Source organism: Podarcis melisellensis (genome assembly GCF_964234715.1).
Source record: "Podarcis melisellensis genome assembly, chromosome: 3".
In the NCBI taxonomy this organism is placed as follows: Eukaryota; Metazoa; Chordata; class Lepidosauria; order Squamata; family Lacertidae; genus Podarcis; species Podarcis melisellensis.
The window spans coordinates 90,676,605-90,703,248 of record NC_138530.1 but is presented as its reverse complement, the minus strand read 5'-3'; the positions used below and the strand labels follow the sequence as shown (position 1 = coordinate 90,703,248).

The following is a 26,644-nucleotide window of genomic DNA, read 5'->3' as shown; positions in this document are numbered from 1 at the left end:
TTCAGAACAGATTTATTTTTGTTTTGTTTGCATTTTAAACAAGGCTTTTAGAGAATCTAGACATACCTCAGTTTGCAGAGCACTGCTCGCTGCCAGAAGCGGTTCAATGGCACTTGGGGGACAATGTGTCAAAGCATAGGCTATGAGCTCCTGTCGGACGGCCATGTCTTGGTAACCTTCGGCTTGTCCTAACTGGCTGCAAACCTCCCAGCTATTAGAGTACCCTGATATGGATAAAACAAAACAAAACAATTACAAAACTGAAATTAAGATCAAAGATCGAGAAAACTCAAATTAAGGACTGAGATTTCAATCAATCAATCAATCAATCAATATGAAACTGAAATTGAAATTACACCAGCATTTCAAATTTGAAGAGTACCACAATTCAGTTTTCAATGGAATGGTTATGAAAGCCTGACTTCTTTCCATATCAGATACAATGATTCTGTACCCTGCATATGAATTTTAACATGATCATGTCTGTACATTAGCTATCAGAGACACCACCCTGCCTTCAATTTATTATTTCTGTATACAACCCAACTACATTTCATTACTACACAACTTCCATCAGCCTACAGCAGACATCACCATGAAATGCTTCAAAAAATAGAACAAAAAGAGGAACCTCATGTATCCAACTTTGAGGCTGATGCATTCAAAAAACAGTAATTTGCCAGCTTGCATAAGGATAAAGAGTTTTATTCATCCAATTTATATTCTAGAGTAAATGCGCTGAAATAGACTGTTTAAATTAATCGTTTCTCAAGTCCCTTAGATTCAGTGGCTCTACTCTGATAATGACTGCATCAGGCTCCTCTCAAAATATTTGCCATTTTATACAATGTCAGAAAATCCATGAGATAATTTTTTTTGGAGGGGGGGTTGAGGAGTGGGGGAGAAGAGTAAATTCATTCCCACCTGAAGCCATAAGCTCCTGGCAATGCATATTTGCTGCTTTGTAATCCTGAAATTGAAGAGCTTGTTCGACTAACAGAATCAAAACTTGTCCTTTTCTCTCCATCTGGTCATCACCTACAAAAGTTAGAAGAATTATTGTTGAACGATTAGAAAATTAACATCAGATTAGTAATAATAAATAAGTAACAAAGAATGTGACGGGCGGCCCACACAATTATGTGTGAACACAATGCAAAGGATGGCAATAGCAGGAAGAGGTGCCACAAAGCAAATTGACCAAAATAGTTCACTTTAAAGCTCCAAACCAGAGCCTATTCAGACCCTGAATCTCCCACTACAGTGGTACCTCGGGATGCGAACGGGATCTGTTCCGGAGCCCCGTTTGCATCCTGAAGCGAACGCAACCTGCGTCTGCCGTGTTTTGCTGCTTTCGCACATGCGCGTGGTGTCATTTTGACCCCAAAATACTTAACCTGAAGCACATTTATCCCGAGGTATGACTGTATTGTGTCTTCACAAAACCAAAAAGGTAGATGCGAGCCTTAGGCCACACTCCAAGACTGCTATATGCAAGTATAGTACATATAGTAAATATAGTACAAAACTTGGGTCTTCAAGCGGTTTTTGGACTACAACTCCCTTCATCCCTAGCTAGCAGGGCCAGTGGTCAGGGATTATGGAAAGTGTAGTCCCAAAACAGCTGGAGACCCAAGTTTGGGAAACTGTTCTAGAAGGTGAGGAACCTGTGGCCTTCCATGTGTTGTTGACTTGAATGCCATCATCCCTGACCAATGGCCATGTTGGCTGGAGCTGGCAATCCTAGGCTGCACACACAGTAGACATTTAAAGCGCATTCATCCTACAAATAATCCCAGGAACTGTAGTTTGCCCCTCGCAGTGCTGTGATTCACAGCATCCTGAACAAATCACAGCTCCTGGGATTCTTTGGGGTAGGGGAATGTGCTTTAAATGTGTGGTGTACAACATCTGGTGCACCGCAGGTTCCCCATTCTAAAATAAGGGATAACTTCAAAATTAGGACTATCTAGCAATCGTGACCTTTAAAACCAATGCAGCTGAGGTGAAATGCCTGTGGCTTCCATGGGGTCCTACACTTTTCCTAATAGATTTAAAACCCAACTGGGAGAAGAGCCTCTCAACCGCCATGAGAGAATGGAAGGAGCTATAGCCCAATGTGAGTCCTTAATGTAAGTTTCTTAAATTGTTCCTCAGGTATCTGCTAAGGCAATAAATAAAGAATGATTTGTTTCTGTTTGAAAAGAACGTGGACGCACTTAGATGTGGGGGAGAAATGACTTTTCCTTAACTGAGCCTGAGTGGTTTGCCGAAGCTAAGTTAGCATGAACAACAACTGTAGCCTCTTTCTTGCTCCACATATTTTAACAAGAGTTATCAAAAACGCAGGAATTATCCTGTGACACTCTCCTTTTCCCTGACAGTTTCCTCTTGTTTCTACAGTAGTACCTCACGTTAGATGCTTCAGGTTACAGACGCTTCCGGTTACAGACTGCTAACCCAGGAATAGTACCTCAGGTTAAGAACTTTGTTTCAGGATAAGAACAGATATCGTGTGGCAGCAGCAGCAGGCCCCACTAGCTAAAGTGATACCTCAGGTTAAGAACAGTTTCAGGTTAAGAACAGACCTCTGAAACGAATTAAGTTCTTAACCCGAGGTACCACTGTATACTAAAAGCATCATGACTGGAGCTCCTGAAACATGCAGTTTGAATTGTTCAATTTAATTTAATGAGCTTTTCCTGCAGGCTTCACAATGGCGTCGCTTGAAGCCATACCCCGCTGGAGATTTTTCAAGTATCTCCCTTTCATTCTTCCAATCAAACCAGCCCTGTGACAGCCTCATGGAATCCTGCATTGGAAAGTCTGCGTATGTACATATCGTTAAGGACTATAAAAGTAAAATTATTTCCTAATGACAGTTTTATGCTTGAACGCCTGACAGGTACAATTTAAAAAGTCAAACTGCCACTTTAAAAGGATGCAATGAGGCCTTAACAATCTTCTCCCTCCTGAATCGCCTTTGCTGTTTAAACACTGATCAAGTGCTATGTCTTAAGACAGGGAACATCCAGAACCGGGCAGGTGGTCCTGTCTGCTGTTCTGAAGAAGACTGCATGCATCTGCAGGAAGAGTTTAAATAATTTGCAAAGGACGCCCAAAGACTCTGCTCATCCTCCCTGGTTTCTCAAATGCTAACATAGGAAGAACACTAAAACAGAAACAGGGCAGAATTCCCCTCTGGACCATATTTCAATGGTAGGTGAGGTGAAAGTGGATGGAGCAATGCATGCAAATTTTACCTTTTCACAGTAGGATAGTTTGCGCGCACACACGCGCGCACACACACATACAATCTTCCATCCAGGAAAGAAAGAGGCATTATCAGAGTGTGAAGACACATGACAGCCAGGCAAAAAAACACACACTCAAGGATGGCAAGATGCAGGGCCAGCATGGTCAATGAAGAGGTGTGGCTGCAGACACTTCCAAGGGCCAGATCTCTAGGTTTGGAGGGCCACATTCCCCTCCCCTGGGCCAGCCTGTCCGTCTCTCCTTTATTAGAATTTGATCACTGCAAGACTATGCACTGGGCATCCAGAAAGACATTTTAAGCATTGTTTCCCCTCAAAAAACAACAACATTCCACGTGAAGGGAAATCTGGTACGGCCAACGAATATTAAGAACATCTCCCTTCAAACAAACCATGTGGGTTTTAGTCATTTGCATGAGTAAAACAACAGTGAGTATTTCCTTTGTTGTTTACGTGATGCACCCATATGTTATAGAAAGGTAAAGGTACCCCTGCCCGTACGGGCCAGTTGTGTCCAACTCTAGGGTTGTGCGCCCATCTCACTTAAGAGGCCGGGGCACAGCACTGTCCGGAGACACTTCCGGGTCACGTGGCCAGCGTGACGAAGCTGCTCTGGCGAGCCGGCACCAGCGCAGCACACGGAAACGCCGTTTACCTTCCCGCTATAAAGCGGTACCTATTTATCTACTTGCACTTAAGAGTGCTTTCGAACTGCTAGGTGGGCAGGAGCTGGGACCGAAAGACGGGAGCTCACCCCGCCGTGGGGATTCGAACCGCCGACCATGCGATCGGCAAGCCCTGGGAGCTGAGATTTTACCCACAGCACCACCTGCATCCCTAATTAAGTGGGTAGAAGAAAGCATCAGCTAAATCATCTTAGAATACGCATTCCTCCTTGTGTGTGAAAGAGGAGGGGTGCTTCTTAAGATGGCGATTGCCATCTGCAAGTTTATAGTATGTAATTCTATTCAAAACAATACACTTTGAAAAATTGGGTGCCCTGTGAATTTACTGCCTTAACCCCCCCCCCCACACACTTTTGATCAGTTAATCAATCAATCTAACTGATTAAATGTTGCAGTCTGCTTGGAGCGGTTATGGGATGCAGAACTCTTGTATGGCAGGATTTGCCTGCTGACCCAGAGGAGAGGCTAAGTAACACTGCAGATGATAGGAGGGAAGGACTTCATCTCATGCTGAGCCCAGAGCTTGGAAGAGCCATAAACTATGAATGCAAAAAAGAAAAATTAAAACCCTTACAGCTCCATAAGGTAAAGGTAAAGGGACCCCTGACCATTAGGTCCAGTCGTGACCGACTCTGGGGTTGCGGCACTCATCTCACTTTACTGGCCAAGGGAGCCGGTGTACAGCTTCCGGGTCATGTGACCAGCATGACTAAGCCACTTCTGGCAAACCAGAGCAATGCATGGAAACGTCGTTTACCTTCCCGCTGGAGCAGTACCTATTTATCTACTTGCACTGCATGCTTTCGAACTGCTAGGTTGGCAGGAGGGGGGACCAAGCAACAGGAGCTCACCCCATTGCGGGGATTTGATCCACCAACCTTCTGATAGGCAAGTCCTAGGCTCTGTGGTTTAACCCACAGCGCCACCCGCGTCCCTCTACCACTCCATAAAGGAGGCTCCAATTAATAAAATTACAACTGTGACCTGTTAAAGAACAACTACCACCATGGATAATAAAAAAAAGGTTGTTCTACCACACCTGGCACGTGTGGGTTCACGCGTAATATATACAGCGGTACCTTAGGTTAAGTACTTAATTCGTTCCGGAGGTCCGTACTTAACCTGAAACTGTTCTTAACCTGAAACACCACTTTAGCTAATGGGGCCTCCAGCTGCCGCCACGCCACCGGAGCATGATTTCTGTTCTCATCCTGAAGCAAAGTTCTTAACCTGAGGTAATATTTCTGGGTTAGCGGAGTCTGTAACCTGAAGCATATGTAACCTGAGGTACAACTGTAATCCTAAATACTGTTTGAATAGACCACCCCACTTCCCAAACAGCTGAGAATGGATATTTATAACAGTGAAGGACATTCTTAACTGATGATATCTGGGAAAGAGTGGAAAACATCCCTGGGACAGGATTTCTGCTAAGCTACTACCACCTGCAGAGTTCATATACCAAATGCCGAATCTGCAAGCCAGTGCAATAGGGCCTTAGGTCCAAACAAATTTCTATGTAGCAGCATGATTGATTTGCTCGGCTGAGGGACAGCTCTTGTTGGCAGTAAAAGCTCGCTGCCCTGCATTACGCATGGGCTGCAATGCCCCTCGTTGGGAACAACCTTTGCACATCTGAAATTGCTTCAGGTGGAAACACTCGCTCTGAGCTAGGCCATTCTAAAGGAATTCGAGATTGACCTGTCTAGAATATTTTATTGGAGAAGTGTAGAGCTGATGCCTTTGGTGATTTTTAAAATATGAGTCTACCAACTGCTCAACACCAGAACCAGTGGAGAACAGTGGGAGGTTCCTGCAGTCATATTCCCCATACTAACCACCGAAATGGTTGCAAGAAAAATCACTTTCCACACAACAGAAGTGCTCGGAAGAGGCAGGGAAACCTGGGTATACAATCCTTGTACCAAAACCAAAACTCAATCATCATCTATAAAGACTTTGGAGGGAACAGATATCTGCCGGTAATAAAGGTTGCATCTTTACTTATTGCTCAGAATGTAACAATTTCTCTTCAGATTCGGGGGCAGAAAACCTCTTTTAATCACCAATGCCAGAGCTGGCATTAGCTTGCTAAACTAATTCCATTCCCATGAATGTCACTGTCATTTTGAAGCAAAAATTAATTAGAAAAGATTTCTGAAATTAATGACTCAAATAGCAATTCCTGCAGCTTGTGGCAGCCCTGAATAACATTTGTGCCAGGTCTTTTTAACGTTATGAGGCAATAAACAAACAGTAATTAAGAATCACTGCTGAAGATTGCTTTGTCAAAAGATAAGTGGTCCTAGATTCCTTGCACCTTTGAAATTGCCCTCCAAATGCATATATGTTACAGAATCCATCTGTTTAAAGTAGATGTTTGAGGAAAATATAGGCCCCGGGAGCAGAAGGCCTCTTATCGGGGAGACTGGTACCCAGCAGAAACTCTCAATGGAGTATGCTCCTCGTGCTGTTCCAGAGGGTCCTCCAAACCACTGAAGCAGATTTTCAAGGAGCAAAGAAACTGGTGCTAAATGCTGTTTCTGTTCTGTGACACAGGAATGCCTTTAGCAGAACTCTGCTTATGGGATGCTCCCACCACATAACCTTTAACAAAGATCTAAGCCAGTTGTCAGGGAACTGCCATCGGAGCTAGAGGCGGAGGGAAGGCTCCAGAGGGATGCCGGAGAGGGTCCCAGTAGGGAGAGAGGCAGCCCATCTGCTGGGGAAGGAAATCAGTGTAACACCAGTGGAGAAGGGGGGCAGATGGGGGAATTGAAGAGGAGGCTCCAGGACTCCTCGCCAGAGACCAGCAGGGAGAGTACGGGTACTCCGCTGCCCACACCCTCCCTGCGCAGAAGACTTCCGCGCAGGGAGAGTAGGAGGAGACTTGGCGTCAAAGAACTTCTTTGCTGGAAGAAGTTCAAGAAACGCCCACTGACGGATTCTGCCAGCGACTGAGGCAGCCACGGGTGAGAGGCTGTCCAGACAGAAAGGGTTCAACCAGGTAACCTAGCCAGGAGTGGCGACAACTTACGCACGAGCAACCCCTAGAACCATTACACCAGTGTTTTGAAAACTTGGTACTCCAGCTGTTTTGGGACTCCAATTCCCCATATCCCTGACTACTGGTCCTGATATCTAGGGATGACGGGAGCTGTAGTCCAAAAACAGCTGGAGATAGAGTGGCACAGAAGCTTTCTGCCTTTTGCAATACTCAGAAATAAGGATGATGAACAATATTGCTCAACCAGCTCCAAGAAAAGATCTTGGGGCTGGTTTTAGAAGGCCTCAGTTGGCGGACAGAGATGGGAAGGTAGTCACAAAGATCTCAGATATGATGTCTGAAATTCCTGGAGGGCAAGGAATGCTAAAGGGGTTCTTGCCAGAAGATCATCAGGATTCCTGATGTTTATGCTTAATGTTATGGGACATAGCAATGGTGCAAGGGACTGTGAACTAGGGGAAGGGGGACTGATCTGGGAGAAGGGAGCAGTGGTCTGTGGGGACCTGTACCCACCAGGAGACAAACATCAGGGGCAGGGGAAACTCCAGAGATGGAGGAAGAGGAGGAAGAGGCAGGGTAGGTAAATGCACCACTGTCTCCCGGAACCAGGAGAGAACTGAAATGGGAAAAGCAGAGGCAGCTTGCATGCAGGCATAGTCTCCGGCTATGTGAGTAAAGCCTGTTTGGAGAAGGTACATAAACTGGTGGAGGGGTAGGTTCCTCAGTTGCAGCAACTGCTCTATAGACGGCGGACCTGGGAATAGCTGCCTAAACGCTAGATTGGTGTGCGTAGGTCTCCAGAGCTGTAGAAGCAAGTGCTTTCTTTGACAACAAAAGTGTTAATTCTGCTGTGTGCTTTCCTTTGGGCTGGGATGCACCCTTGGCAGATGGGCAGGGGAAGTCAAGGCATCCTGCCATCTGATTTAGTGCCGCAGCCAGATTTCCAATGGAGCAATTTTCATTAAGACTACAGAAGAAGAAGAAGCTCCTTCCTTCCCACTTTCTAAAATTCCAATAATTATCTTCTTTAAAAAATAATGATGATAATTAAATGTTACGTGAAGAGACACACTTAACATTATGCTCTGTTTGGATATCCAGTAATGCTTGGAATCGGGGAGGGTTGCATGGGATAACTTGCCCCCACCTATCAAATGTGGGATTCTTCCCCACCTATCTTCAGTGTTACAGGTGAGATAGCAGACCTAGGAACACACACTTGTATATACTGTATATACTGTCTCTGCTGAATTTCAGTATTCTGGATCTGCCAGTAGTTATCATGGTCCCTATGTGTTAGTTGTTCCACTTTATATAGATGTTTCAGAGGGTATATTGCCTATTATCTGTGCCACTCTAAAAACTGTATTTTATACTGTATTTTTCTGCATTTTACTTTTATTTGTGATATTTTTTAGGATGTTGCAAACCATATAGAGGTACAGTCGTACCTTGGATCCCAAACGCCTTCCTACTCAGACGGTTTGGTTCCCGGACTCCGCAAACCTGGAAGTGACTGTTCCGGTTTGCAAATGTTTTTGGAACCCAAATGTCCGGCTTCCACGACTTCCGATTGGCTGCAGGAGCTTAGGTTTACTTTAACCAGAGTTTGCTTCAGAAAACCCAAAGCAGTGTCCCAACTCCTTGAAAATCCAACTTACTAGCAACAATCACACACAATGCCAGAAATGAGGTAAGGTCAGGAAACCTTGGTTTTAAGTATGCCCATGCCATGCTGTAATAGCTCCCTTTTGCTACTCTTATTCTTATAGCAGAGAACACTACAGGTTATATGGAACGCTCTTGGTTATATGGAAGAGCACCTTCCGCCCTCATATAATAAAGAACAAATAAGTGTAATCTTGATTTTTACATTTTAATTTATGGCCATGGTTTATAGGTGCCATTAAGTTTTACTGGAGGCAACATTCACATAATATAGTAAAAGCTTTGTCAGCGTTTCCATTAGAGGCCATGCACTGCAAGAGTTTATTAACCAATTTAGGGAGTTGCACTCTTGAAAGCTGAATATGGATGCTTTATATCCACCATAAGAGTATTAGAGGAAAAACAGTGCTAGTTGTATTGGTATGAAAAAGGAGGAGGAAAACCTTCTAGCACCAGCTTTAGTATTTCAGGCTATTTCTTAGGAATTTTAAAATTACCGTTTTCTGTGTATAAGACTATATTTTTTTCCTAAATTTTTGAAGTTTAAAATAAGGGGTCGCCTTACACACAGATAGTGCATAGTGCATTTTCTTAATTTTGGGTTAAAAAAATAGGGGTCGTCATACACAGAATAAATATGATAATCTGCTTCTTTTAAAATTAAGCTAAACCACTGTAAATCTCAAATGTTCTATGCTGTTAGAAACAAAGTGCACGTCATATATATATATATATATATATATATATATATATGCAGGTTTTGGTGTCCTCGGGTGTCTTCCCGTGTAAAAGTTGGGGTGTCTAGGCGACGTTTCGACGAGGTCTCACTCGTCATCTTCAGGCTGGTGCTTTCGGCTTCTTGTTACTGGAACAGAGCAGGATCTCAGTAACAAGAAGCCGAAAGCACCAGCCTGAAGATGACGAGTGAGACCTCGTCGAAACGTCGCCTAGACACCCCAACTTTTACACGGGAAGACACCCGAGGACACCAAAACCTGCATTCCTGTACCCGTGAAAATCTACGAAAGCATATATATATATATATATATATATATATATATATATATATATATGCGCATGCGCTTATCCTTAGGAGTGCTTCGGATGTAATAACGTTGGAGGCAAATACTGCTTTACTGGACGAAGTTCTTTGAAAATAAAATTCTTCAAGTTTGTCTGATAACCAGTTTCCGACAGCAATTGTCTGAAATCGCACTGTGACAATCGCTGCTGCCACTCTTGCGATTTGTTAACACATTCTGCAGCAATTTGGCATTTTTCTTTAAGCCAAAGTACAGGAGTCAAAAAGATGAGGTTCACATTTCAGCTGCAAGCCTTTACAAGCTGTTATTCTAAAGACCCAAGACCATCGTTCATGCTTGGCTACCACAATGTGGCCGTACTGGCAATCCTGTCTTCCCTAAATCTTCTGCTGATTTTCCCGCCTGGGGAAAGGAAGAAGTGGTTAAAGTGAATTTGCTAGGCTCCCCTTTGGGTGGTGGTGGTGGTGGGGGAGAACACAATCAGAAGAGCTGGTTTTGATCTATAAAACCCTTACAGTGCAATTTTATATATGTCCAGTGAGAAGTAAGTCCCATCAAGCTTAATAGAACTTTTACATAGGTGTGTGTATAGGACTGCAGCCTGAAAGATTTGAGGTGGCCATTGTACCTAGCTATCAAGTGCCCCATCTGAACATGTGTAGGCCACTGAGAAAGGAATTCCTCGCAATGAATTAGGAGAGCCAAGGTTCAAACACCTGGAGGAGGCAGGTCTGTTCGCAGTTACACCTGCTGTGGTGGTCACATCCATATTCTATTTCTACAACGTGGTCGATGTGGGATTGCTCATGGAAAGCACTCAGAAGCTTTAAGGTAAAGGTAAAGAGATCCCTGACCATTAGGTCCAGTCGTGGCCGACTCTGGGGTTGCGGCGCTCATCTCGCTTTATTGGCCAATGGAGCCAGCGTACAGCTTCCGGGTCATGTGGCCAGCATGACTAAGCCGCTTCTAGGGAACCAGAGCAGCACATGGAAATGCCATTTACCTTCCCGCCGGAGCGGTACCTATTTATCTACTTGCACTGCAAGCTTTCGAACTGCTAGGTTGGCAGGAGGAGGGACCAAGCAACAGGAGCTCACCCCGTTGCGGGAATTCAAACCGCTGACCTTCTGATCGGCAAGTCCTAGGCTCTGTGGTTTAACCCACAGCAAAACGCTGGGGCAGCTTTCCGAAGCATATTGCTCCAGCAGGCTGCAGAGCTTCCAGACAGGAGCAATTTGCTTGTATTAACCCATGAATTGGGATGCGGGTGGCGCTGTGGGTTAAACCACAGAGCCTAGGACTTGCCAATCAGAAGGTCGGCGGTTCATCTCTATTTTTCGTTGTATTTTTCTTTTTTCCATGTAGTGTACGTGCATAAATTGTAACATGGTAAACTGTTGTGTAAAGATGTGTTGAATGTTTAATAAAGATTTAAAAAATAATAATAAATGAATGGCTTGGAACCAGGACCAACCATTCCCCCCTTAGAGTCTGGTTTCGCCATTAATCATTGGAGGCTTTGAACATCGTCTCTTTGCCTTCATAGGAACCAAGACCTCTGAAGGTGTCAACTCCCTCATTTGGAAAACCTGGTCTAGTTCACCTAGTTGGCTCCCTCTTTGACAGTGTTTGAAATTCCCCTTGCTCTAGGCACATTTTGGGACAGGGAATTTCCTTAGCGTGAGCAGTTTCTAAGCTCTGGGCGCAATACTGTGCCTAAGATTTCAGATTACAACTGCAAAGTGGAAGGAAAAGAGGACCTTTTTCTGCCTCCCCACTTCCAGCTACTCTCCAAAGACTGGAGAAGAGACCCTCTTAAGAATATTAGGGGGTGGATGGGCAAGGGAAGGACTAGACCAGGCATAGGCAAACTCCGGCCCTCCAGATGTTTGGGACTACAATTCCCATCATCCCTGACCCTGGTCCTGTTAGCTAGGGGTGATGGGAATTGTAGTCCCAAACATCTGGAGGGCCGGAGTTTGCTTTTGGCTTTGTATTCTTGTTGTAAAAAAGGCGAGTCTAGACATTCTGTTGTTGCGCCCGCAACCTAGGTTTAAGGTGCCATTTAGCTCCTGGCTTTCATATCCCAATTTCTAACACTGCTTTTTGAGTAACTAGTTGTTTCAATCGTTCTCCTGCTGCTGCAGTTTGTTTTGCTGTTTCTCTCATTTCTTTTAGCTATCTGTAATTAATTACATTTCACTATCCCAAATTTATTGTGCATTGGGGGCAGGGGATGTTGTAAGCTGCCTTGCTGTTAAACTGCAGGGGATAATATTTCCAAAAAAGAGAGAGAAAGAAATCATAAATGTGTTTTGGAAATACTGTTAAGACTTTTCTCTCTCTCTCTCTGAAAGACTGGGGAATGGTGGTGGTAGAGACCCACCCAGCAAGTGGTGGCCCTTGGCCAAGTAGCCATCTTGTGTGTTTATCTCTCTCTCTCTCTCTCTCTCTCACACACACACACACCCACCATTGTAAACCAGAGGGGAGAGAGAAAAGGTGTAAGGAGTGGTTGCTGTAGCTTTGTGACTAACTAGCTGGGCAGGGCTGCACGTTCCTTCCTCAAAGTAGACCTCCAGCAGCAATAAAAGAGGGTTCAAGATGTTTTCCTCTTTGATGGTTTAAGAGGATATATTTATGCTGCTTTTATATAAAAACGCTATTATTACTTCAGGAGGAAGGCAGTCTATAATTAAAATAAATGTTCTAACAAGCCACCAAGAACAGAATGCAAGGAACACCTAGGTTTCCCTGAGTATTTGCAAGCTGCTGTAGACTTTAATGTGAAGGGCAAGAACATATCCAGCATAGCATAATTTAAAGAGAAGAAGCCTAATTAAAGTCTTTGATAGTTATCTAAAGTTTGCAGTGTGCTTCAAACTAACGATCTATTACACTCTCAAGTATCCTGTGTGGGAGGTAGGAAGGTATACAAAATAGCTGGATAAGAAATTACACAGAGTTATAGCTGCCCCTCAGGGAGATGCAGTCTTCTAAATGAATTTGTGTAACAAAGAAATACAGGGATTCAAAGAATCTGAGAACTGAGGCCCATTGTGGTGCATTTTTTACTCATGTCAAAAGTGAACATATTCAGACGCTGCTGTGATAAACATTAATGACAAAAAATGGGATTATTCCTACTTATATTATGAAACCAGCAGGACTGATGAACAATGACTCCATGAGGATATGTTTAAAGGCAAAAACACTGCCTACTATAACCAAAATAAAGTCACTAAGTGATTTCCCCCCCCCCTTTTTTTTTTTAGATACAGAATTCAACTGGGATTATTATTATTCAACTCATTCAAGTGAACCCATGGCTTAAGCTTACTCCGAATGATATTTTAAAAAAACTAAACCACCCCCCGGCATCCTTAAATCCACCTTAAAGTCACATTTTCCCTTAGGTTTTTGAAAAGGAAATAAACTGTAAGCGTGTCTCCTAAGCACTAGGGTCAGGGCAATATCTGGTTTTCAACACTGTGATATATCACCAGCTAAACATCGTGCTATATCACGATGTCTGAAATATGGATGGAGCTATGTAGAGGCACTGGTGGGCTTCACAGTTTTCCTGCATTGTGATTTTTGCACACACACACAGATAAGACATCATGACTGACAATATATCCCAGGCTCAAAATTATGAAACTGATATCGCAATATGGACTTCAAACGATGCATGCCACCCAGCCACACTGAGCACTGAGACTTACTCCCAATCAACACCCTGTGTTGAATTTACTCACATGACCAAGGCAGCACAGGGGCACACTGACAACCACTGGATTTAGAGACCTGATTTCCCAGGGCTGCAAAAGCAGAGGATGCTCCCCACTTCAGTAAACTGCCCTTTGACTCGATTGGCAAAGGAGATGTGCTGAAGTGTATTGGCAATCACACAGGCCAGTTTTCCTTGACCTGGTGCCCTCCAGATGTTTTGGACTACAACTCCCATAAGCCGCAACCAGCATGGCCAATGATGAGAAATAGCTGAAGCTGCAGTTCAGAACAGCTGGAGGTTAGGGAAGACAGCTAAAGGCTAACGGTCTGATATGAACACTACCACCACCAACAACCGCATGGATTCTCTGGGTTACCTGTTTTAAGCAGCTGGAGTCATGCTGGCCATATGACCTGGAAAACTGTCTGTGGACAAACGCCGGTTCCCTCGGCCTGAAAGTGAGATGAGCGCCACAACCCCAGAGTCGCATTTGACTGGACTTAATCGTCCAGGGGTCCTTTACCTTTACAGTGCTACCTCTGGTTACATATTTAATTCATTCTGGAGGTCCATTCTTAACCTGAAACTGTTCTTAACCTAAGGTACCACTTTAGCTAATGGGGCCTCCCGCTGGTACTGCGCCACCGGCACACAATTTCTGTTCTCATCCTGGGACAAAGTTCTTAACCCAAGTCACTACTTCCAGGTTAGCGGAGTCTGTAACCCAAAGTGTTTGTAACCCAAGGCGTTTGTAACCCAAGGTGTTTGTAACCCAAGGTACCACTATAATCACTGCAGAGATTTGTGCCATTTACTAGTCCAAGACAACAAACACAGTGTGAGCTCCACTGTACAGGAACTTGTGTTTTGTTTAAATGACTTGGCAAGGCTCTGTGTACGGTGATAGCAGGGTATCAACAACATTATTACATCATAAAATAATGGCTTGGCTCTGGAGTTAAGCTGGCCCAAGCTGATTTCCCTGCTCTTTATCTTCACAGCAGCCGTCCCCCTTCTCTCCTGAGCTTCACAAGCTGTAGTCTACCCACTTCAAAACGTGGCCCCAAACCTCAGGGGAACATTTTTAGGGGACTAGAAAGCCACCATGGGAAGGAATGTATGGGTCTGCTTGCTTCTGCCAGCCCTAATGCACACACACTTAACTCTGGATCTGACCCATGTCATTTTTCAATTTGTATTTGATATGATGATGTGAAAGAACAGGGAAGCGGAAGATATAGTCAAATCAGCTTCATCCAATTTCTCCAAGTGAAAGTTTGATCAAATATTTACCTTTGCTAGCCAACAAAACAAAACAAAAAACGTAATTTGATTTGATCCAGCATCAGAACCTTTGCACAGTGAAGTTGTGGGCAGGATTTGAAATATAAGCAGTGAATTACTGAAAGAACTAATGAGAGTGAAGTTCACATAATAAAAACAGATGTATTGCAAAACAGCTAAAAAAGAAACATCAAGAAAGGAGGGGTGGAAATTCAAGAAGAAATAATAAAAAATACTATTATGTTTGGGAAAAACTGTATATGATGATAAATGTCTTGAATTTTTTTGAGATTTAACAACAATGATACATATATTTAAAAAGAAACTTTACATAGTATAGCATCAGTTCACTAATACGATGCAACAGGATCAAAGAAGGACTGCAAGTAAAACCTATGTTTTTTATAGGATATAGAATACATTTTGTTTGCACAGAAAGGATATCTGTTTTTCATATTTGACACGGGTTAAAGTGGGATTTAATTCTAACATCTGACTAGGTGGCAACTGTACTCTCGCTGGTATGTATTCTACTTGTGATAGAAGGGCTGTGTGTGAAATCCCAAATTATATCTAAATTGAAATCAATCAATCTGTATTTATCTAGAAAGGAAGGTTGCAATGATGCAATATATGAAGCTTCACTGAAGACAGGATCTTTGAGTAAAGTCCTTGAAGAAATCCCCCATAAAGCTGGACACCTTCAACATAAAACATGGGTAAATTTCATTACGGCTTTTATTTTACCTGCAACCTTCAGCAAATTTGCAAGTCCCAAGAGCTTGGCAGATTGCTTGTAGCTTGTTGGCAGCTGCAGGAGACATTCCTTGATAAGGCTGAGTCGATCAGAGCACAGGCGCACTGGTAAGAAAATGCATTATATTAAGTGGCAATGTCACAAAAGACAGTGCAATTTTTTTTATGAAGGCAGAAAAAAGTTAAGTGCACACGCAAGCTACATACACAGATATTACGAACTTCACGGAAGGGCCGATATCTGGGTTTAAAAGTCACTGGGGCAGGAGTTTTAAACAATATCTCTAGTGCTTATGTTTCTTCAATCAATGGACTGACAATATGAAAACACTTGCAACTCATGAACGGACAGCTTACAGACATAGGCTTTATTTGGATAAATATGACAACATTTGGAATGTTTATACAGAATGTAGTAGGCTATGAATAGCACCTTTAATAAAAACATTTTTTTAAAAAACCTATGTATTAGGATAATAACATCATATATATTTATGATGTTTATATAATAGGGACGCAGGTGGCGCTGTGGGTTAAAGCCTCAGCGCCTAGGACTTGCCGATCGAAAGGTCGGCGGTTTGAATCCCTGCGGTGGGGTGCGCTCCCGCTGCTCGGTCCCAGCGCCTGCCAACCTAGCAGTTCGAAAGCACCTCCGGGTGCAAGTAGATAAATAGGGACCGCTTACCAGCGGGAAGGTAAACGGCGTTTCCGTGTGCGGCTCTGGCTCGCCAGAGCAGCGATGTCACGCTGGCCACGTGACCCGGAAGTGTCTCCGGACAGCGCTGGCCCCTGGCCTCTTAAGTGAGATGGGCGCACAACCCCAGAGTCTGTCAAGACTGGCCCGTACGGGCAGGGGTACCTTTACCTTTACCTTTTATATTTATATAATAATGTATGGGAGTATATTACACTGCTTTTTTGTATGCTGTTTCTTTCACTTTTATTCTTTTTTCTTTTCTTTTTTTCTTTGTTACACTTTATTTTATAATGGAAATTCTTTCTATTATAAAATAAAAAGAATCTTCTATCTTTCTGCAGATACGCCCCAGGAAATATTTTAGCGGGGAAATCTCCATTTATTTAGTTTTCATTAAGGGTGTGTGTGTGTGTGTGTGTGTGTGTGTTACAAAGCAAACAGAGAATCTCCATTTAGAGAGAGGACATCATCACTGATGTGCAAAGGTTGGTCATTTAACAAGATGGAGAACATTCAAACCTGTGCATGCCTCCACTCTGGGGTGGTACAGCCCAGACACAGGTCTACCACCCCACTGAGAAAGAGGCCTCTGCTTCTGGGAAGGAAAAGCTGGTTCCTTTACCTCCCCTTAGTTCAGATGACTGCAAATTCAAATGCAAGAAGAAGCACAAATTATTTTGTGCACTCTATGAAGAACAACTCATGCTTAAAAGTGGCTTTCCAAGTTAAGAAAGTTTTAGCTTAAAGCATTAGGAACCTGCAGGCAGCTTTTTAGCCTACTTTAACTTCTGCGTGGTAGTCTTTAAAGTGTCCAAAACATAATGGATGCAATTATTTGAGAATCAGACCCTGTCCCCTTTGCGGGACCCACTTCAGCCGCCATTATATAGCCATGTGTTTGTGTGCACATTCATGACATAAAAGGTACTTTTTCTGAAATAAATTGCAGCATTAGTCGTTTTCAGGTGACAGAAGGATCACCAAGTAACTTGACAGTGCACTTTAATCTCTCAAGGGGGGGGGGGAAATAGATCGCAAAAAGCAGTACCAGCACTGAAGTATTCACAGTTGACTGGCATGGTGTGGCAAAGGCAAAATGGCAAGTTGCAGGGAGTGAACTATGAAGCAGGAAAATCTAAGCTTGAAAATGGCAAAGTGGAACCAACCCTGATACATCCACAAGCAAGCATTTAGGATAGCAGTTGTCTGTAATCCATGGACAACATCCAAAATGTAATTTGGCTAATGGAAGAGGCTTGAGTTAGTTTGAAAGTTCACAGTTTTGGGATCTTATTTTATATATATACGTCACAGAATTACCACATGCCCATTAATTGAAGATTTGCTGGTATTGTCTTTCAGAGAAATAATTTCTCAGTCCTGCTTATGAGCTTTGTCCCTGCTAACCTCATGATTTAACTGTACCTCATGCCACTGAATGGCAAACACACAGAAATACTGAAGCTTTTCGGCCGAGGTAAAACCCCAGCAATGAGAGCCAAACAAGAAACTAATAAGCCATCAACATCACTTGTATGCCGCTTTCCCACAAAATGGTGCCCAAAGTGGCTCACAACATCTCATGTGATCAATTAAGTAAAACGGTTTTCTAAAAATGCAGATTAGAAACAATTAGAAAGAATAATATAAATCAATTAAAAGATTTAAATAATAATCCATACACTTTTTATTTGAATGCATAATTCAATTCCACACTGTCCTTGGCTGCCCTCAGTGCTCAAGAAACTGTATGAGAGACAGGGTTGCTGTGTTCTGCCGAAATAACCCAGTACCAAAGGTTTGGAAATAGCACAAACTTGCAGTGCGTCATCTTCTATATATTTGATTAGGGTTAAGGCTTTTCTGTGAAGGATTAATCAGAACTGTGCGAGGAACAGGTGCCTCAGGGAGAATCCAGGTTTCAAATGAAAGACCTGATCCATGAAGGCTTTTACTAAAGTGTCTTGCTGAAGGGAATCAGATCAGGGGTAAAGCTATTACAGTGGTACCTCGGGTTAAGTGCTTAATTCGTTCCTGAGGTCCGTTCTTAACCTGAAACTGTTCTTAACCTGAAGCACCACTTTAGCTAATGGGGCCTCCTGCTGCCGCTGCGCCGCTGGAGCACGATTTCTGTTCTCATCCTGAAGCAAAGTTCTTAACCTGAAGCACTATTTCTGGGTTAGCGGAGGCTGTAACCTGAAGCGTATGTAACCTGAGGTACCACTGTACACATAATAGCTGTCAAATTGAGCATATTAACTCACTGGGTGGTTTTACCTAGTTTTAATTATTTACTAAGGTTTACTTAGAGTAGCCCCACTGAAATTAATGCACATAACTTAGTCATGTTCATTAACTTCAATGGGTCTACTTTGTGTAAAACTTAGCTGGAGACCAACCGTTGTGTACTATTTCTTATTCAAGCCCGTTTAAAATGTTTGCTTCCAGCGGGCAGAATTAAATATCTAAAAACAGGTTGACTTGACTGAAACAAATAGGTGCACATTCAAAACCAAATAAGATAAAACTTTTAAGAAACACCAGACACAAAATTCAGCACTCGATTCTAGTCCTTTACTTGCATATTCTGAACATGGTTTGAACTTTTAAAGGGTAGACGTAAAATACCACAAAAGCTTTATGTAATACATAACTGTGTTGTTTTTTAAAAAATAAAATAAAATAATGTGTGGACTATTCATCCAGTTTCTAGCAGTACAAATCCATTAACACAACAGTGAAGACAGGAAGGTCACAGGAGTTGAATGCAGGATAGCTCCTGTAAAATATGTCAGTTGTCATAAGGCTGTTATGATTTATAAAATAAAAATAGAGTTTTATTGGGCACTAAAGCATGGGAATAAAAGAGATCAATAAAAGCCCAAGTTCTGGAGGCACCTTCAAACAGCAGTAAAAGCCTCCTTTCAAACATAACTAAATTGTTACTGCAAAGCTGTGATGTGCAATGGGCGTCTTATGGGTTATGATAACTATTTTGAGTTAATCTTCTTGGCACATGTGCTTTCACAAAATAATAAAATAGAAAGGCCCATTTGTCCACTCCCTAGGCCTAGACTCAGGATGAAGATCAATAAACCTCCCAACCGGGCTATTGCCAGAATGACCAAGCGTTTCAAAGCACTGTTGCAGAGATTACTAGTAAAGAGATTATGTTAATCATAACAGCACAACAGCAGCACAAGCAGGGGATGAGTCAAGAAACTATATATTAAGTGTGCATGTGTGTATTTAAAAGGGAAGTAATTGTGGGTGCAAGCCAACCAAAATGATTTAAACAGGAAAAATTGGTGCATAACGCTTTAGTAAAATCCAATGAGACTTTAAAAGGTTTCTCTTGAACTGGATTATACCTGATGCAAGCAATTTATTAAAAAAATGCTGTAAGGAGAATTGATGATACAAGATGATGTATATGTAGAGCTTTTTATAAGCCAGAACTTTCCGGAACTCAGTTCCGGCACCTCTCAGGTAGGTGCCATTGTCATTTTAAGAGAACAAAAGAGGTGTTCATGGTGAGTTCCGGCACCTCTTTTTCTAGAAAAATAGAACTGTGTATATGGTACATATAAATGTGAAGATTTGAAACTATATAACTAGCATTCAAGACATTTCAACAAACCCTATCACACCCTACCTTGTAATGGCAAGATTTTCACACCAAATTCTTCAAGGTAGCTTAGAGCACGGATAAGATCCAACTCCTCTTGGACAACAGGTGGGCAGTCTGTAATAAGCTGTAAGCAGGATCTTGGAAGAAAAAAAATAAATGTTTAAGGATTTCAATCAGCTTTCCTAATTAGTCAAAAAGAAGCATCTTCATTATATGAGGCCAGTGTGATAAACATGCAACACTAAACTATGGTTTGTTGCTATGCACAGAAAACTCAAGAGCATGCACTGGTGAGGCATTACAATGGGTCCAAAGTGGTGGGTCTCTTATAAAGGCTTAAAAATTTGCCACTTGATATAATATAACCCTGTATTTCTTTGCAGATGCATTTTTTTAATTGTAAATAATATCAATTTATCAATGGCCAAAGCTAAGCACTTTACTAAGAGTTTACATGCCAAAAGAAAGAAGCTTTGTACAATCACTTTGTACATGAATGAAGTAGGAGGAAAAATAAAATTCATTTGGTGTAGGTTCATAAATTTCCCCCCCTCCAAGTGAAACTCTAGTGGAATTGCATGACAGCACAGTTCCGCAAATGTAACTCTTCTGCTATAAAGGCAAGAAACATACTAATATTAAGAAAGTGAAGGCTGCTATTAACAGTTGAACTGCAACACCTAAATTATTCCATTAAAATTTTTTAGGTGCTTTAGATTATCTTTCTGGGGTTGATGTGGGGATGTGCTAACTTTTAAAATGTTAAAAATTAATCCTTAAATTTTCTACTCCCAGATTTGATTTGATTTTTAAATACGCCTTGTAATTGTGTGCCAATCTTATCAATGAGAAGAAACCATGCTGAAATGATTTTCACTTAAATGAAAGCATCACTAGAAAATTGTTAATGATAGAGAATGAAGGAGAGCTTTCATCTCAGCTAATGTGGTAACCGTCCACCTAACAACAAAAAATATCAACAGTGAATAACAGTTATTTCAATTATAGCAGCTTTCTCATAGAATCTATGATGAACAGTGAAGGCACATCTTGCTCCAGGAGGTACAATTGAAACCTCTGCTAAAACAAAAGGGGGGGACTTTTAGCCAAGAAAGGTTTGCACAGACACTCCAAACAGGATTCAATACGCTGCCCATCAGCTGTTCAATTGTGCTTTCATGCACCCACATGCCAACTGCACACCTCAAAGGTGGGTATGATTTTGAGGGGAAAGTCTGTTGAGTAAAACGAGGAGGCCTGGCAGACAAAATCTGGCACACAAGCCAAAGGTCCCCGCTGCCTCCTTCAACAAAACAAATACTCATACCTTGGAAGTAGTTACGGAATCCGTTCCGGAAGTCCATTCGACTTCCAAAACGTTCGGAAACCAAAGTGTGGCTTCTGATTGCCTGCAGGGAGCTCCTGCAGCCAATCAGAAGCCGCAGAAGCCCCATCGGACGTTCAGCTTCCAAAAATAGTTCACAAACTGGAACAGTCACTTTTGGGTTTGAGGCATTCAGGAGCCAAAACGTTTGAGCACTAAGCTGTTCGAAAACCAAGGTATGACTGTATTCATTTTCATCCCTTGAACTTATATGGGCCTTACAGGAAACATCTTGGCTTTTCATAGCTGTAATGGTTACATACGTAGAATAATAATTTCCACTTCCAAAACCATTAGCTAGTATTTTCAGATTGGTGCTGGTGCCTGCATTTCATGATGAGCCAAGCATAATCTAGGCAAAAGACGTATTACCTCATTCTAATTGCACCAGGGACTAATTAGTAAGAACAAGTTGCCTTAGAAATGCTTGCGCATCAGAGGAAAGCACTCAAGTATGCAAAAGAGTACAAAATCACAAAAGATCTGCCTTTCTAAGCAAATACCAAAGGCTAAAAGATATTTTTTTTGGCGGGGTGTGTGTGGATAAAACATACCTGGCCAGATCCATGCATGTATCAGTTAGACTGGTTGAAGAATTGAAGTATTCTCTGCTAGCAGCCAAAACCAATTCAATGCTTTTCTCATAGCAAACTCTGTACTGTGGTTTTCCTTTAGAAGCAACACTGACAGGGGGATCTATTGACCAAACACTGCAGTGCATCATTTGTCCAGCTAAATGGATGTTCTCCAGTCGACTTGAACACAGAAGACTTTCTGTAAAGATCTTTAGAATGACAAGAGCAAATGTCATACAAGCAAATTTTTTATTTGACAAATACCTGAGTATGGCTATCTGCTTGGGGAGGGGAGGATATCTGGAACAGCATTCATCTAAATCTAGACCAATATCAATTAGATTTCGACAAACCATGTGCTGAAATGGAAATGCAATCTAATTTGCTGCCCTCAAGAAACCCTTTCCTTTCATTTGACTACCAAGGCAGCACTAGAGAGTTGGCAGTGGGATCTCTGCAGGAAACTCTGAGACTTATCTGGGGAGCCACTCTTTATGCTGGGGATTATTCAGGATGATGGGGCAAATGGGGTTGCGTGTTGAGTCCCACAATACCACCCCCAAAAAATTCACACTTCACACATCAATTTTTTGTTTAAGGTTTTTGGCATAATTTTGGCCACAACTTTATTCAAATACAAAAATTGTGAGTGGTTGCTTAGGCATTGGTTATGACTATCTGTCCTTGCCCTCAAAGACAGAGCTGGCCCTTCCGGACACCAGCGGAAGCCAGCGTGGGAAACAAGTATTGGGTGAGAAAATGAAGCTGGGCAACATTCCCTCACTTCTCACCCTCATGTTCCTGTGGGGCTTGCACGGCCCAAGTCCGATGCCAGGGACAAGGACAAAAAGAATGGCAAGCCCCTGGATTCCTTTAACGGAATTCCCTTTCCGCATCATTTGGAGGGGTAGGCACTTACCACTCCAAGCACCAATTTAACAAATGCCTAACTGCCAACCTTACAAGTTGTGACGATTTGCTACGCAGTAGGCAAAAACCAAATGGCACCAGCCAATCAGCCAAATGGCAAAATTCCTACCAGGCCCCTGCACCAAGGCGGACGACCCCATGACAGGCATAGCAAGGTCAAGCGATCAAGAAAAAACCACCCTATTAAAGGGAGGGAGGGCGGGTGATCCGATGCAAAACAGCCAAGAGGATGTCCAATGTCTGGCCCCTGTATTTAAAGACTCTGACCCCTCCTCCAATCAAAACTCCCCAGCAACCCAAGTTAACCACTTAAAGGCTTGGGTTCCTTACCAAATCTGCCTAGTCATGGGAGGGTGGTTTGTTTCCCCAACCGCAACACGTGCTCTCTGTTAGGGAGAACACACTTTGTGCAGTGAATGTACACACAGTTTAAAAGACCACACAAGCATCTGAACAGAAGTATCCTTCATGAAACTTATCTATCAGTTTTGGACAAGCCAAAAAGCAATACCACCCAATAAGTCAAAATCTTCATCCTTTAGAAGCATCACGAATGCAAGAAAGGGGGACTCATCACCATCCCCCAGATGTTGATGGCCTCCAAATTCCATCAGCCCCAGCCAACATGGTCAATTTTAGGGATGACAGATGCTGCAGCTCAACATCTGGAAGGCATCAAATTCCCTACCCCTATACTAATGCATTGCCAAGCTACTCTGATAGGTTGCTAATATTAAAGTCTATTCATCGCTCCAGTCAAATCTAGTATCTTGAAGTAAGAGCTATAATTATATCACATTTTCCCTGACATGATGTATGTACGTACTGCTATGCTTTTTTTTTTAAAGAAGCACATTTCAAAGTTAGATTTAAATCCCAGATGCCATTTTCTTTTTGCAATTTCTTCAGAAGTGTACTGATTTGCTCTCAAAATCTCTCAGGAGTCATAGAAATTAGCAGCCATAAGCAATAAAGTCTACATGCTATAACAAAAGAAGACTGACAACAATTTGAAATGTTTAAAAGATGTCAAATTTTTGAAGGTAAATTATGCAACATGAAGGCTCACTCAAGTACTACACTACGAAACAGAAAAGTGCACTTTCAAGTAAACTGCACATATTCAAACACACAGAGCTTCATTGTAATTCACGAATCTTAATAACTAGGTTGCCTCGAATGCAGATTATTTTCTGCAGAAACCGAACTTTGCATTTCACTTTAAATGCAAACAGGAAAACATCTATCAAAGTTCTATATGCACCCTGAGTGACGTTATTAAAAATGAACTTTCAGCTCAGTGAACCATTTAATAAACATAACAGTGAAGCGGCGAGCCATTTGTCTTCCCAATGTTTAGTTAGCAATTTTATGTCAAGAGTTTCTGTGTATTAAGAAAGTCAAGCTTCCCATCTATACATCTCATGTCTTCTGTAATTCTGCCATAGTTCATAACAGCTCTGTTTGAATGCATGGAATTCTGAGTGTTTTTTTAAAAAAAGTATAACAGAACAAACTCTAGGAATTTGCTTCCCCCCGCTCCTTATCTTCAGTGAGCAATAGGACAAGCAAGAGCTTTGCCATTGTTTCCAGCCCCACTGGCAATCCTATATCTTGGAGTTGGCTAGGGACAGGGGCCAGAGTAGGTCATCTTTGTCTTCCCTGACCAATCTGGCTGGGAACATTTGATTAATGTGACATATTCCCTCCCTCCCAACAACAGCATCCCTGAGTGTGGTTAGAGGATCTATGACTTTCCTTCTTGACAATAGCACCCCAGTTGCATAACACCCTTCTTCCTGGCACCCACTCTTATTATATTTTTACAATAATTGAATATTTTCCCCATACTGCCTTATGCAAGGAAATTCCCCTGCCTTCTAAGGATTTTACATGCATAGCTGCCTAATCACAGGGGACAACTGAATAGGTTGTGTTGGTTTGCATTGGGTAATTTGAGCGGTATATTTTCAGTCTTTGTGTTTTTCCTGAATAAGGCCAGCATATAAATCTTATAAACAACGTCCTTTAATGTCATTAATAATGTCATTTAAAAAACAAACAAACCACCAAAGCAATTTACAACAGTTATATACTTTGGGTTGTATTCAACTAACTTCACAAGATGCCCTCACAGGGATTCCCACTAGCCCAATAGGGTTTTCCCCCTCCATCAGTCATCTGTGCACACCCTAAGTCATCTCTGAATCTGGCCTGGAGGGTTGAGAGGATCCCCAGAACAAATTTAGTGTGCACGTGGCGGTAGGAGAGGGGAGAAGTGTCCTTTGTGCAAGGAAAATCCCTGAGATGATGGTACCTTAGAATTATGCTGAATATAAGCCATCGTTGTTGTTTGAAATCACCAGTTAATAATTACAGAAATATTTCTACTTAATTGCCTGCATAGCCCTGGCACCATAAATAAGTTTTTGGCGAACATTTAAAAATTACAACAGAAGATACCTGTTTCCCCCTCGCCCACCCTTCTGATATGGCCTCTACTCTCTACACAAGAACTGGTCATTAGTTTGGCTGCAGTTTATCAGAAGGTAATGTGGTTCCTTTTCTTTAAAGGAGTAAAGTTGGTAACTTGAGTTTGATTCTTATCTAGATGTGAGCACCAGTCCCCAAGTATGAAGGACTAGAGAGTTATGTCTATGAAACCCTAGCTATGGAAATCCTTAGAATTTAGGTGTCTTGAAACAAAACCAGGCTACTCCCCATCAATGGGATTTCTGGATCTCGTAGAAACTACCACTATTGTCAAGAAAGCTTGATGCCAGCATGATTTGCATGTTCAAGGATAGGAAAACTCAGCATCTATTTAAACACTTAAATTGGATTGTACATCTGCTGGCACAGATTCTGAATAAAGCAAAATGCTGGTATGAAACTGAACTACCTAGAATTCCACCCACTGTAAATGTATTCAAAAACATACTGAAAAGCAGCAAGATTCACCTCATAGCAAGTGTCCGGTTGTATGCATGTGTAGACATTCTGTTGCATTTCCAGGATATCTTGCAACAATCCCATCCAGTGTGTCTCATTAACAGGGGGCTGCCTGCAAGACACAAAGAAGCGAACATTTACAAGCAGGTTCCGAGAAGTGTGATTACCAGAATTAAATGTTTCCATCTTAAAACTCTTAAAATATCACCCCAAAGGTTAAGAGTACATTCACGCGTAGAAAAACAACACTGGTGCTTATAACACCTAGACACAGATTAGCTCAGCAGTCCTTATAACATTCTGGGAAGATAGAGAAGAATTATTATCCTCATTTGAAAGATGGAGAACTGAGCTTGAGAGAGTAGGTTGCTTAGTGAGTCCATGACCAAAGGGAGATTTCATCCAGCAACTTAGTGGCTCACAGTTACATCTCTTATCCAACAGTTTTGCACACCTTCCCCCCAGCCCTAAAGCTTTCAGACCAAACCCTCCAGTCACACATACTGGGTGGGATTCAGCTAACTTGTTGCATGCATGGAACAAGGTCCACTAACCCAACAGGACTTGCCCCCCTCAAGAAAATAAAATAAAAATAAAAATCTGCTCTGCAAGGTTAGGAGAACCCCAGAACCAGGGGCAATGACTTGCTCCCACATTGAAGGGGAAGGGTCATGCAACATGTCACGTGACACCACCGGCGTGCACCAGACTGGGACAAACAAGCACAGAGATCGCCCTCTGCGCTTGTCTCAGACGCCGCCTGGCTCCTGAATTGCCGGGTGGAAGTTGGGGCTGGGTTGCCAGGCGGTGGCAGGGGGTGGTAGCCCCCTCAACATTGGGGGGCTGCCCCCTGCTAAAAAATATTGGAGGATCTGAAGTTGCCTCCAGCCCATATACCTGGCGCCACTGCCCAGAACAGGTTGGGTGGCACGGGGGAGGAAAGAAAGGTCATGTTTTACAAGCAGACATTTTCCCGTCCACATATTCCACTTAGCACTACGTGTTGGGAGATCATCTAACCCA

General features: G+C 42.5%; 1 protein-coding gene across 2 annotated transcripts in view; it reads right to left on the bottom strand.

Annotated features, from left to right (window-relative positions):
* The window catches only part of NBAS (NBAS subunit of NRZ tethering complex), a 178,468-nt gene that overhangs the window by 66,181 nt on the left and 85,643 nt on the right, over window positions 1-26,644 (bottom strand). For both annotated transcript variants that reach the window (XM_081905888.1, XM_081905889.1), the window contains exons 29-34: window positions 25,631-25,733; window positions 21,719-21,948; window positions 19,805-19,917; window positions 15,444-15,557; window positions 925-1,038; window positions 67-224 (exon numbers count right to left, since the gene is read on the bottom strand). In XM_081905888.1, the coding sequence (XP_081762014.1) occupies window positions 67-224; window positions 925-1,038; window positions 15,444-15,557; window positions 19,805-19,917; window positions 21,719-21,948; window positions 25,631-25,733 (832 nt within the window). The remainder of the gene's footprint in view (window positions 1-66; window positions 225-924; window positions 1,039-15,443; window positions 15,558-19,804; window positions 19,918-21,718; window positions 21,949-25,630; window positions 25,734-26,644) is intronic.